Source organism: Delphinapterus leucas, chromosome 10, assembly GCF_059928025.1.
Source record: "Delphinapterus leucas isolate spDelLeu-1000000601 "Yukka" chromosome 10, BTC_Dleu_Yukka2, whole genome shotgun sequence".
NCBI classification, from domain to species: domain Eukaryota; kingdom Metazoa; phylum Chordata; class Mammalia; order Artiodactyla; family Monodontidae; genus Delphinapterus; species Delphinapterus leucas.
This window is the reverse complement of record NC_143138.1, coordinates 37,432,637-37,447,157: the sequence shown is the minus strand read 5'-3', so window position 1 is coordinate 37,447,157 and position 14,521 is coordinate 37,432,637. Positions and strand designations below refer to the sequence as shown.

The window sequence follows — 14,521 nt, the reverse complement described above, 5'->3', positions numbered from 1 at the left end:
TTCTCACCAGCAATGCACCAGGGTTCCAATTTCTTCATATCTTCTCCAACACTTCAGCCATCCTAATGGGTCTGAACTGGTCATTGTAGTTTTGGTTTGCGTTTCCCTAATGAGTAATGATGTTGAGTATGTTTTCATATGCAAATTGGCTGTTTGTATATCTTCTTTGGAGAAATGTCTATTCAAGTCCTTTGCCCATTTTTATTTTTAAAATTTTATTTTTTATTGAAGTATAATTGACTTACGATATCATATTAGTTTTAGGTGTACAACATAGTGATTTGATATTTTTATACATTACAAAATGGTCACTGAAGTCTAGTTACCATCTGTCACCTTAAAAAGTTATTATTTACTATATTCTCTGTGCTGTACATTGCATCTTGTGACTTATTTATTTTATAACTGGAAGTTTGTACCTCTTAATCTCCCTCTCTGATTTCACTCATCCCCCCCCCCACTCCCCTCCCTTCTGGCAACCACCAGTTTGTTCTCTGTATCTGTGAGTCTATTTCTGTTCTGTTGTTTGTTCATTTTTTTTTTAATTCCACATAAGTGAAGTCATACAGTATTTATCTTTCTCTGACTTATTTTACTTAGCATAATACTCTGTAGGTCCATCCATGTTGTTGCAAATGGCAAGATTTCATTCTTTTTATGGCTGAGTAATATTCCTTTGTATATATATACCACATCTTCTTCATTCATCTGTTGATGGACACTTAGGTTGCTTCTGTATATTGGCTATTGTAAATAATGCTGCAGTGAACATAGGGGTGCATATATCTTTTTGAATTAGCATTTATGTTTTCTTCAGAAAAATAGCCAGAGTGGAATTGCTAGATCATGTGGTAGTTCTATTTTTAATTTTTTGAGGAGCCTCCATACTGCTTTCCATAGTGGCTGTACCAATTTACATTCCTACCAGTAGTGCACGAATGTTCCTTTTTCTCCATATCCTCGCCAACACTTGTTATTTGTTGTCTTTTTGATAACAGCTATTCTGACGGGGAGGTGATATCTCATTGTGGTTTTGATTTGTATTTTCTTGATTATTAGTGATGATCTTTTCATGTGTCTCTTGTCCATCTGTATGTCTTCCACAGAAAAATGTCTATTCAGATCCTTTGCCCATTTTTTAATCAGGTGTTTTTTTTTTTAAATTGAAGTATAGTTGATTTACAATGTTGTGTTAGTTTCTAGTGTACAGCAAAGTGATTCAGTTTTATATATATATAAAACGTGTATTATTTTTCAGATTCTTTTCCATTATAGTTTATTATAAGATATTGAATATAGTTCCCTGTGTTATACAGTAGGACCTTGTTGCTTATTTATTTTATATAGTTTATATGATAATCCCAAACTCCTAATTTATCTCTTCCCTGTTGGGTAACCATAAATTTGTTTTCAGTGTCTGTGAGTCTGTTTCTGTTAGTCTGTTTTGTAAACAAGTACGTATGCATAATTTTTTTAGATTCCACATATAAGTGATATAGTATGATATTTGTCTTTGACTTACTTAGTATGATAATCTCTGGGTCCATCCATGTTGCTGCAAATGGCATTGTTCTTTTTTTATAGTTGAGTATATTCCATTGTGTATATACATACACCACATCTTCTTTATCCATTCATCTAGGTGTTTTTTTTTTTTGATGTTGAGTTGTATGAGTTCTTTGTATATTTTGGATTATAACCCCTTATCAGATATATTGTTTGCAAATATCTCCCTCCCATTGCTGTGCAAAAGCCTTTTAGCTTTTGATGTAGTGCCATTTGTTTATTTTTGTTTCCCTTGCCTAAGGAGACATATCAAAAAAAAAATTGCTAAGACTGATGTCAAAGAGCATACTACCTGTGTTTTCTTCTGGAAGTTTTATGGTTTCAAGTCTTACTTATATTTAAGTCTTTAATCTATTTTGAGTTTATTTTTGTGTATGGAGTGAGAAAGTAGGCCAGTTTGATTCTTTGGCATGTAGCTATCCAGTTTTCCCAACACTGTTTATTGAAGAGGCTGTTTTTTCCCCATTGTATATTCTTGCCTCCATTGTCATAGATTAATTGACCCTATTTCCCTAGTTTGAAATTAGGGAGTGTTACACCTCCAGCTTTGTTCTTCTTCTGAAGGTTGTTTTGGATATTTGTGGTCTTTTACGGTTTCACATAAATTTTAGAATTATTTGTTCAAGTTCTGTGAAAAATGCCATTGGTATTTTGTTAAGGATTGCACTGACTCTGTAGATTGCCTTGGGTAGTATGGTCATTTTAACAATGTTCTTCCAACCCATTGGAATCCATTCTTCCAATCCAATATTCTTCCAGCCAAATGGAAAGTATATCTTTTCATTTGGTTTTGTTATCTTCAGTTTCTTGAATGAATCAATGTCTTACAGTTTTCTGAGTACACGTCTTTTTACCTCCTTGGTTAGATTTATTTGTAGGTATTTTATCTTTTCAATGCAGTTGTAAATGGTATTGTTTTCTTAATTTCTCTTTCTGATAGTTTGTTGTTAGTATATAGAAATGCAACAGATTTCAGTATATTAATTTTGTATCCTACAACTTTACTGAGTTCATTTATTCTAATAACATTTTGGTGGCATCTGTAGGATTTTCTGTGTATAGTATCATGTCATCTGCAAACAGTAACAATTTTACTTCTTCCTGTCCAATTTGGATAACTTTTATTTCTTTTTCTTGTGTGATTGCTGTGGCTAGGACTTCCAATACGATGATGTTGAATAAAAGTGGCGAGAGTGGGCACTCTTGTCTTGTTCCTGATCTTAGAGGAAAGATTTACGGCTTTTCACTGTTGGGTATGATGTCGGCTGTAGGTTTGTCATCTATGGCCTTTATTATGTTGAGATATGTTCTCTCTACCAACTTTGTTGAGAGTTTTTTCATCATAAATGGATGTTGAGTTTTGTCAAAAACTTTTTCTGTATCCATGAGATGATCATACGATTTTTATTCAGTTTGTTGATGTGGTGTATTATGTTGATTGATCTGCAGATATTGAACCATCCTTGCACCCCTGGGATAAATTCCATTTGATCATGGTCTTAATCTTTTTTTTTTTTTTTTTAAGATGTTGGGGGTAGGAGTTTATTAATTAATTAATTTATTTTTGCTGTGTTGGGTCTTCGTTTCTGTGCGAGGGCTTTCTCTAGTTGTGGCAAGTGGGGGCCACTCTTCATCGTGGTGCGCGGGCCTGTCACTATCGCGGCCTCTCATTGCAGAGCACAGGCTCCAGATGCGCAGGCTCAGTAGTTGTGGCTCACGGACCCAGTTGCTCCACGACATGTGGGATCCTCCCGGACCAGGGCTCGAACCCATGTCCCCTGCATTAGCAGGCAGATTCTCAACCACTGCGCCACCAGGGAAGCCCTGGTCTTAATCTTTTTAAAGTATTGTTGAGTTCAGTTTGCTAATATTTTGTTGAGGATTTTTACATCTGTGTTTATAAGTGATATTTAGCCTGTAATTTTCTTTTTTTGTGGTGTCTTTGGTTTTGGTAGCAGGGTGATGCTGGCCTAGTAGAATGAGTTCAGAAGCATTCCTTTCTCTTCTGTTTTTTAGAGTAGTTTGAGAAAGATAGGTATTAACTCTTCTTTAAATGTTTGTTAGAATTCACCTGTGAAGCTGTCTGGTCCTGGACTTTTGTTTGTTGGGAGGTTTTCTGTTTGTTTGTTTTTACTAATTCAGTTTTATCATTGGTAATCACTCTGTTCATATTTTCTGTTTCTTCTCTTTTAAAAAATTTTATTGAAGTATAATTGATTTACAGTGTTGTGTTTAATTTCTGCTATACAGTAAAGTGACTCAGTTACACATATATATATATTCTTTTTCATATTCTTTTCCACTATGGTTTATCATAGGATATTGAATATATTTCCCTTTGCTATACAGTAGAACCTCGTTGTTTATCCATCCTATATATAATAGTTTGCACCTGCTAATCGCAAACTCCCAATCCTTCTCCCTCCCTCCACACTCCCCCACCCCCGGCAACCACAAGTCTGTTCTCTATGTCTGTGAGTCAGTTTTTGTTTCATAGATATGTTCATTTGTGTCATATTTTAGATTCCACATATAAGTAATATCATATGGCATTTGTCTTTCTCTTTCTGACATACTTCACTTAGTATGATAATCTCTAGGTCCATCCGTGTTGCTGCAAATGGCATTATTTCATTCTTTTTAATGGCTAATATTCCATTATATATATATATATATATATATATATATATATATATATACATACACACCACATTTTCGTTACCCATTCATTCAATGGATTCTATTTCTTCTTAATTCAGTCTTAAGAGATTGTATATTTCTAGGAATTTATCCATTTTTCCTAGGTTGTCAGTATAATTGTAGTAATTTTTAAATTTCCTTTGTATTTCTGTGATGTTGGTTGTGACTTCTCTTTCATTCTGATTTTATTTTTCTGGGCCCTCTTTTTTTCTTGATGAATTTGGCTAAAAGTTTATGAATTTTGTTTATCTTTTCAAAGAACCAGCTTTTAGTTTCATTGATCTTTTCCGTTGTTTTCTTCAGCCTCTATTTCATTTCTTTCTGCTCTGATCTTTCTTTCCTTCTACTAACTTTGGGTTTTGTTTCTTCTTCTTTCTCTAGTTCATAAAGGACGTGTACAGTTAGATTGTTTGATATTTTTCTTATTTCCTGAGGTAGGCTTGTATTGCTATAAATTTCCCCCTTAGAACTGCTTTTGCTGTGTCCCATAGGTTTTTGGATCATTGTGTTTCCATTTTCATTTGACTTTAGGTATTTTTTTATTTCCTCTTTGATTTCTTCAGTGACCCATTAGTTGTTTAGTAGCATATTGTTTAGCCTCCACATGTTTGTTTTTTGCAGTTTTTTTCTTGTAGTTGATTTCCAGTTTCATACCTTGTGGTTGGAAACAATGCTTGGTATGATTTCAGTCTTTATAAATTTATTGAGACTTGGTTTGTGGCCTAGCATGTGATCCATCCTGAGAATGTTTCACGTGTACTCTTCCCCCTCCCACGTTTAACATTTTTGACACCGTATTTTATGTACTTCTGTCTGTGTGTCCCTTAACTACTTATTGTGGATATAAATTATTTTACTATTTTTGACTTTAACCCTTCCTAATAGCTTTATAAGTGGCTGATTTGCTAACTTTACTGTATATCTGCCTTTATCAATGGGATTTTTCCTTTTTTAATTTTCGTATTTATAGTTGTGGCCTTTTCTGCTTTGAGAAGTCCCTTTAAACATTTATTGTAAAGCTGGTTTAGTGTTGCTAAACTCTCTCAGCTTTTGCTTGTTTATAAAAATCTTTATCTCTCCTTCAAATCTGAATGATGTTCTTGGAAGATAGAGTATTCTCGGTTGTAGATTTTTTTTTCCCTTTCATCACTTTGAATATATTATGCCACTCCCTTCTGGTCTGCAAATTTTCTGTTGAAAAGTCAGCTGACAGTCTTACGGGAGTTCCCATGTATGTAACTAGTTGTCCTTCTCTTGCAGCTTTTAAGATTCTGTCCTTATCTTTTAATTTTTGCCATTTTAATTATAGTGTGTCTTGGTGTTGACCTCTTTGGGTTCATCTTGTTTGGGACTCTCTGTGTTGCCTGGACTTCTGTGTTTCCTGGATGTCTGTTTTCTTTCCTAGGTTAGGGAAGTTTTCAGCTATTTTCTCCTCAAATAAGTTCTCTGCCCCCATTTCTCTCTTTTTTCCTTCTGGGACCTCCATAATGCAAATGTTAGTATGATTGATGTTGCCCCAGAGTTCTCTTAAACTGTCCTCATTTTTTAAAATTCTTTTTTCAGCTTAGGTGATTTATACTATTCTGTCTTCCAGTTCACTTATCTGTTTCTCTGTATCATCTGATACACTGCTGATTCCTTCTAGTGTGTTTTTTATTTAAGTTATTATATTCTTCAGCTCCGTTTGATTCTTCTTTATATTTTTTAACTCTTTGTTAAACTTCTTACTGTGTTCATCCATTCACCGAGTTCATTAAGCTTCCTTATGATTATTACTTTGAACCCTTGATTGGGTAGATTGCTTATCTCCACCTCGCTTAATTCTTCTGGGGTTTTGTCTTATGTCTTCACTTGGGATATATTCCTCACTTTGCCTGATTCTCTGTTTATTTCTACGTATTAGGTAGGTTGGTTACGTTTCCCAACCTTGGAGAAGTGGACTTATATAGGAGATGTCGTATGGGGCCCAGCAACACACTCCTCTCTGGTTACCAGAGGTGTGGGCTCTAGGGCTATGGGCTGCATGGGCCCTTCGGTTGTGGCAGGGTTGATTATTGTGGGTGTGCTGTTAGGTGGGGCTGGCCCCTGACCCAGTTGGCTGCCAGGCCCTACCTTGTATGGTAGTTACCAGCTCGCTAGTGGGCGGGGCTGGGTCCCATTGTGGCTGACCGCCTGTCCCAGGAGGGTCCTGGGGCTGGTGCTGACCCTCTGGTGGGTGGGGCCTGATCCTGGGGTGGTGGCTGTGGGGCCCTGGGGGACCAGGGGCTGGTGCTGGCTGCTTGTGGATGGGGCTGAGTCCTAGGGCAGCTGTCAAAAGGGGCTGGGGGGGGTCTCAGGACTGGTGCTAGCCCATTGGTGGGTGGGCAAGCCCCCAGCACTAATAGGTAGAGGGAGGACACCAAAATGGCACTTGCACACACCACTGTCCTCATGGTAGAATAAGCTCCCCCAAAATGGCTGTTGCCAGCATCTGTGTCCCCAAGAGGAGTCCCAGTGGCCTCCTGTCTCTCTGGGAGACTCTCCAAGATCACCAAGTGGGTCTCACGCAACCTCCTTTACAATTACTGCCTGAGTGCTGGGACTTGGGAGTATGTGAGAATTTTCATGTGCCCTTTAAGAGTGGAGTCTCTTCTCCTCCAGCCCTCCAGCTCTCTTGTAAGTAAGCCCCGCTGGCCTTCAAAGCCAGACATTATGGGGCTCATCTTCCTGGTGCAAAGCCCCTGGGCTGGGGAATCCAATGCAGGGCTCAGATGCCTCAGTCCTTGGGGAGAACCTGGGCAGTTGTGATTATCCTTCCATTTGTGAGTTACCTACCCAGGGGTGTGGGTCTTGACTATACCACATCTCCACCCCTCCTACCCATCTCATTGTGGTTTCTTCTTTATAGCTAGAAAATCTCTTCTGGTAGTCTTCAGGTTGTTCTTATAGCCAGTTGCTCTCTAAATAATTGTAATTTTGGTGTCCCATGTGAAGAGGTGAGCTCAGGGTCTTCCTACTCTGCCATCGTGGCCACACCTCCCTTTGCCCATTTTTTTTCTTTTTTTATAAATTTATTGTATTTATTTATTTTTGGCTGCGTTGGGTCTTCGTTGCTGTGTGTGGGCTTTCTCTAGCTGCGGTGAGCGGGGGCTACTCTTCGTTGTGGTGCATGGGCTTCTCATTGTAGTGGCTTCTCTTGTTGTAGAGCACAGGCTCTAGGCGTGCGGGCTTCAGTAGTTGAGGCATGTGGTCTCAGTAGTTGTGGTGCACAGGCTTAGTTGCTCTGCGGGATGTGGGATCTTCACAGGCTTGGGATCGAACCCGTGTCCTCTGCATTGGCAGGCGGATTCTTAACCACTGCGCCACCAGGGAAGCCCTGCCCATTTTTAAATTGGTTTGTTTGATTTTTGTTGTTGTGTTATAGTTCTTTATACATTCTGGGTATTAATCTGTTAATCAGATATATGATTTGAAAATATTTTTTCACATTCTGTGGGTTGTTTTTTATTATATTGATTGTGTCCTTTGATGCACAGAAGTTTTAAATTTTGATGTAGTCCATTTTATCTTTTTTTCTTTTATTGCCTATGCTTCAAGTCCATTCCTAAATCCAGTGTCATGAAGCTTTTCCCTGTGTTTTCTTCTGAGAGTTTCATAGTTTTAGCTCTTATGTTTAGGTCTTTGATCCATTTTGAATTGATTTTTATAGATGGTGTAAAGTAAGAGTCTAACTTTATTCTTTTGCATGTGGATATCCAGTTTTCCCAGCACCATTTGTTGAAAAGACTATCCATTCCCCATGGAATGCCTTGGCACTCTTGTTGAAAATCATTTGATCATATATGTGAGGGTTTATTTCTGAGCTCTCTATTCTGTTCCATTGGTCTTGATACCAGTACCACACTGTTTTACTGCAGTGTTGTAGTAAGTTTTTTTGAATTCAGGATATATGAGGTCCCCAGCTTTGTTCTTCATTTGCAGTATTGTTTTGGCTATTTGGGGTTCTCTGAGTTTCCATATGATTTCTAGGATGGATTTTTCTATTTCTGCAGAAACTGCCATTGGGATTTTGATAGGGATTGTACTGAATCTGTAGATTGCTTCGGGTAGTATTGTCATGTTAACAATATTAAGTCTTCCAATCCATGAACACAGCATGCCCTTCCATTTATTTATGTCTCTTTTCATTTTGTTCAGCAGTGTTATGTAGCTTTCAGTGTACGTCTTTCACTTCCTTGATTTAATTTATTCCTCAGTATTGTTTTTGATGCTGTTGTAGATAGAGTTGATGATTTCATTTTCAGATCGTTCATTGTTAGTGTATAGAGATGTGACTGATTTTTGTCTGTTGATTTTGTATCCTGCAAGTTAGCTGAAATTTGATTATTATAACAGTTTATTGTGGAATCTTCAGGGTTTTTTGCATAAAAGGTCTGTCATCTGCGAACTGAGATCATTTTATTTCTTCCTTTTCAATTCAATTGCCTAGAAGTTTTAAATTTTGCTGCTGAAATCCAGTTTATCAGTTTTTTCTTTTTGTTGGTGATTTTTTTTTCTCTAAAAATTTTTCACGTATACTAAAGACATAAAAATATTCTCCAGCTTTCATCTAGAAATTTTATAGTTTTAGCTTATATGTTTAGGTCCATAATCCATCTGAAGTTAATTTTTGTATATGGTATGATGTAGTGGTCAAAGTTCTTTTTTTCCTTATAAATATCCAGTTCTAGCACCATTTGTTGAAAATACTTTTCCTTTTCCCATTTAATTGCTTTGGCACCCTTGTTGAAAATTATTTGACTGTATATGTGTGATTTTATCCAGGACACTCTGTTTTGTTTCCATTAATCTGTTTGTCTGTCCTTTGTTATGTTTTCTTGATGACTATACCTTGAAAAAAGTCATCTTGAGATCAGATAGTATATGTTCTCAATCTTTGTTCTTCTTTTTCAAGATTGTATTAGCTAGTCCAGGTGTTTTTTTGTTTTGTTTTTCATTTCCATATAAATTTTAGGATCAGCTTTTCAATTTCTACAGTAGGCCTGCTGGATTTTTGATGGAGATTACATTAAATTTATAGGTCAATTTGGGGAAGAATTGACATCTTAACAATATTGAATCTCCCTATAAATGAACCAAAAAATAACCATTTATTTAGGTTCTTTAATGTTTCTCAGCAGTTTTATAGTTTTCAGTATAGAGGTGTTATACATCTTTTGTTAAATTTATTTCTAAGAATTTTATGGGTTTGGATGCTATTGTAAATTGTGTTTTAAAAATTTCCTTTTCTAATTGTTCATTGCTAGTATATGGAAATACAATTGATTTTTGTATATTGACTACGTATTTTGTGTGAATGCTTAATTTACTTATTAGTTCTAGTAGTTTGGTAGATTCATTAAGATTTTTTACATATATAACCATGTCTTCTGCAAATAAATAATTGTATGCTTTCCTTTCCAATTTATATGCCTTTTAATGTCCATTGAGAGATGACTAGATAAATATACATATTCCTTTATATATATATATATTTAAAGGAATTAAAAAGGGATTAATAAAGGGACATTTATAGCATTTAAATATATAGATAATTAAACAAGACAAAAACTTCAAAAGATTACAGATTTATAGATTAACACCCCTCATGAACATAGACATAAAAATCCTTAATAGGGCTTCCCTGGTGGCGCAGTGGTTGGGAGTCTGCCTGCCGATACAGGGGACTCGGGTTCGTGCCCCGGTCCGGGAAGATCCCACATGCTGCGGAGCGGCTGGGCTCGTGAGCCATGGCTGCTGAGCCTGCGCGTCCGGGGCAAAAAAAAAAAAAAAAAATCCTTAATAAAATGTTAGTAAATCAAATTTAGCAATATATATGTGATACTCGTGACCAACTGGAGTTTATCTAAAAATGCAAGATCTGTATACCTTTTGAAAATCATTCATTGTACCTCACTGTATTAAAGGAATAAAGAAGAAAAATAATATAATAATTTTTATAGATACAGAAAGGCTATTTGACAAAATTAAACATCCATTCATGATTAAAAACTCTCAGCAAACTAGGAATAAAAGAAAACTTTGTCAGTCTGGTAAAGGACATCTACAAAAAACCTACCTACAGCTGACATCATACTTAATGGTTAAATACTTTATACTTAAAATCAAGAATAAGGCAAAGATGTCTATTTTCACCCTTCAATTCAGTATTATACTGGAGGAACTAGTCAGTGCAATAAAGAAAAAAACAGAACTACCATATGATCCAGCAATTCTACTTCTGAGTATTTATCCAAAAGAACTGAAATTAGGATCACAAAAAGATATGAGCCCCCCCTCCCCCCCACCAATGTTCACTGCAGCATTACTCACAATAACCAAGATTTGGAAACAACCTAAATGTCCATTGACAGGTGAATGGATAAAGAAAATGTGGTATATACATAAATGGAATATTTCCCTTAAGCCTAAAGAATTTCTTTTAGAATTACTTTTTTAGTGCAAGTCTGTTGGAGAGTAATTCCTTCAGCTTTTGTCTTTTGAAAATACATTTATTTCTCTTTCGAAGGATATTTTCATTGAATTTAGAATTTGAGGCATTTTTCTTTCAGCACTTTAAAGATATTGTTCCACTATTCTCTGCCTTTCTTGTTCTTGATGAGAAGTCAGCCATTATTCTTATCATTGTTTCTCTGTATGTCATGTGTCCTTTTTTCTCTGACTGCTTTCTAGATTTTCCCTTTATATTTTGTCAGTTAATCTATGACAAAGCAAGAATATGCAAGAATATACAATGGAGAAAAGACAGTCTTTTCAATAAGTGGTGCTGGGGAAACTGGTCAGCTACATGTAAGAGAATGAAATTAGAACATTTTCTCACACTATGTACAAAATTAAACTCAAAATGGATGAAAGACCCATGTAACACCAGAAACCATAAAACTAGAAGAAAACAAGGGCAGAACACTCTTTGACATAAAGTATAGAAATTTGGGGGAGGATCAGGTCCTAAGGCAAAGGAAACAAAAATAAAGAAATTCCACCTAATTAAACTTAAAAGCTTTTGCACAGCAAAGGAAACCAACAAAATGAAAAGACAACCTACCGAATGGGAGAAAATATTTGCAAACGATGTGACTGATAAAAGGTTAATATCCAAAATATGGAAACAGTTCATATAATTCAAATATCAATAAAAACAAACCATCCAATTAAAAAAATGGGCAGAAGACCTGAATAGACATTTTCCCAAGGAAGACATACAGATGGCCAACAGGCATATGAAAAGGTGCTCAGTATCACTAATAATCAGAGAAATGCAAATCAAATGAGATCACCTTGCATTTGTCAGAATGGCCATCATCAAACAACAAATGTTGTTGAGGATGTGGAGAAAAGGAAACCCTACTACACTGTTGGCGAGAATGTAAATTGGTGCAGCTACTGTGGAAAACAGTGTGGAGGTTCCTCAAAAAACTGATCCAGCATGTGATCCAGCAGTTCCACTCCTGGGTATTTATACGGAGAAAACAAACACTAATTTGAAAAGATTGCATCCCACTGTTCATAGCAGCATTATTTATAACAGCCAAGATATGGAAGCAACCTAAGTGTCCATCAACAGCTGAATGGATAAAGAAGATGTGATATATATATATATATAGAGAGAGAGAGATACACACACAATGGAATATTTATTACTCAGTCATAAAAAGAATGAAATTCTGCCATTTGCAACAATATGGATGGACCTAGAGTGATGGACCTTAGTGAAATCAGTCAGACAGAAAGACAAATACTGTATGTTATCACTTATATGTGGAATCTAAAAAATAAATGAATGAATAATAAAACAGAAACAGACTCACAGATTTAGAGAACAAACTAGTGGTTGCCAGTGGGGAGAGGGAGGAGGGGAGGGGCAAGATAGGGGTAGGGGATTAACAGGTACAAACTACTATGTGTACAATATGTAAGCTACAAGGATATATAGCCAATATTTTATAACTTTAAATAGAGTGTAGTATATTAAAATTTTGAATCACTATGTTGTATACCTGCAACTAACATAATATTGTGAATCAACTATACGTCAGTAAATTAAATAAGTAAAAAGACATTTATTGCTAATATACTTTTCATTTCTAGAGTTTTTATTTGCTTTTTAAAAATACAGTTTTTATTATTTATTTATTTATTTTAATTAATTTATTTGGTTGTGCCGGGTCTTAGTTGCGGCTCATGGCCTCCTTAGTTGTGGCATGTGGGCTCCTTTGGTTGTGGCAGGTGGGCTCCTCAGTTGCGGCATATGGGCTCCTTAGTTGCGGCATGTGGGCTCCTGAGTTGTGGCATGCAAACTCTTAGTTGTGCATGCATGTGGGATCTAGTTCCTTGGCTAGGGATCGGACCTGGGCCCCCTGCATTGGGAGCATGGAGTCTTAACCACTGCACCATTAGGGAAGTCCCCAAAATACAGTTTTTATATCTCTGCCAATATTCTCCATCTTTTATGCATGTTATACCTTTTCCACTAGATCCTTTAACATGTTTTTCACAGTTATTTTAAAGGTCCTGTCTGATAATTCCAACATTTGGATCACCTCTGGGTCTTGTTCTATTGGACTGTTTTCCATCTTGTCAGTGGGTCACATCTTGCTTTATCACGTATCACTTTTAAAATTAAAAGCCAGACGTTGTGTCTAAGAGTCATGGAGCCTAAAGTAGAAAGGGCAGCTGTTGGTGCAGGTAAGTCAGTTTAGTGTGTAGTTGAACTGGGTCTGCGCTCTGTTGTTGCTTTATTTAGAATCAGTTCAGAGAATTCCCTGGTCGTCCAGTGGTTAGGATTCCACGCTTTCACTGCAGGGGGCACAGTTTCGATCCCTGGTTGGGGAACTAAGACCCTGCAAAACTAAGATTCTTTAAAAAAAAAAAAAAAAAAAAAGAATCAATTCGCTACTGCTTTCAAATTTTTAAGGATGCTATCAGAACCTTCCTTTTAGCTGGACTTGGGATCTGAGTGTCTGGAGGGTTTGACTCAGTTCTGCTTTACCCTAAGCCTTTATCAGGTACCTTAAGGGTATGGTCGAGGGGTTTCTCTTTTGACTCTCTAGCCCCTCCCTCAAACATAGATGGCCACTGCTCTGGCTAAACTTCTCTGTCCTGATGTCTATTGGCTGTCTTTTTTGGTAATCCTTCTGAGATAAAATCATTTTTTTTCTTCTAGCCATTGTAGCCTGCAGATCAAAGCTCTGGCCAAAATCCATGCCTTTGTTCAAGACACGTGAGTGTTGCCCCTTTCCAGAATTCACCTATTTCAAGGGAAGATCTTTATGTTTTGTTCCTCCTCCTGAGCTCTTTGTTTATTTCATTTACACAAACACTTAAAAATACCTACTTTTTTTAATCTCATACTTTGCTGTAGTCTGTGAAGGATGCCAAAGAAGCATATGGCATGAACCTTGCCCTCAAAGATTATGTTGTCTTTGGACAGACAAGGGTAACCCAGGAAAAGGATACAGGAAAGTTGTTAACAGTGCATCAGAGGATGTAGAGTGGCATAGCACGCGTAAAACATCTAATGTTCAGGGGACACAGAGTAAAAGAGTGATCAACAGAGGAGATGTAGGACTGGTCAAGGAAAACCTCTGGCAGGGGGTGAACATAAGTTAATTCAGCTTTCTGGGATGTGGTGACATCCACTGGGATGGACTCAATGTGGCCTTTGTCAGAGGAGCCAGCATGTGCCGATGGGTAATTGGAAGAAGGGTGTGTGGGGACCCTGACATCCAGGGTGGTCAGGAGGGTGGTCTCCTCCCTTCCCTTCGTGGTGGGACAAGGAGGTCATCTCATTTTGTGTATATCTGAGCTCCTGTCTCCAAGAGGCAGAGGCATGGGAGTCTTATAAGCACCCTGGGGAATGGCAACTTGGCCTCGTATGTGCATGTACACACTGACGTCCTCTCTCTGGGGTTCTGATGGGTGCGCAGGAGGCACACTCCTTGTATGCCTTTGAGGTTTTAGTCATTTACTGGCTTCATTTTCCCAGGACACTAAGTGAGCCTCGGCAGGCAGAGATCCGGAAAGAGTGCCTCCGGCTTTGGGGGGTGAGTGTCTCCCCAGCCCGTTTTTGCTCCAGGGCAGGGAAACTTTAAAGAAGAATGGGACTGACTCCCAACCCGGTCATCTTAGGGTTCCCCGCACCTGCCCCAATGAAGAGATCTGCCTACCCTCACAGCACTCCAGAACTGGATGTCTCAGCATTGTTGGGAGTAACCTC

General features: G+C 37.4%; 1 protein-coding gene across 6 annotated transcripts in view; it reads left to right on the top strand.

The window, feature by feature from the left end:
* The window catches only part of CMTR1 (cap methyltransferase 1), a 58,602-nt gene that overhangs the window by 34,675 nt on the left and 9,406 nt on the right, over positions 1–14,521 (top strand). For all 6 annotated transcript variants that reach the window (XR_002645729.3, XR_016394623.1, XM_022581799.2 and 3 more), the window contains exons 14-15: positions 13,469–13,525; positions 14,291–14,348. Coding sequence is in view for 4 of the 6 variants with exons in the window: in XM_022581799.2 (XP_022437507.1) it covers positions 13,469–13,525; positions 14,291–14,348 (115 nt within the window). In the remaining 2 variants the exon portion in view is untranslated. The remainder of the gene's footprint in view (positions 1–13,468; positions 13,526–14,290; positions 14,349–14,521) is intronic.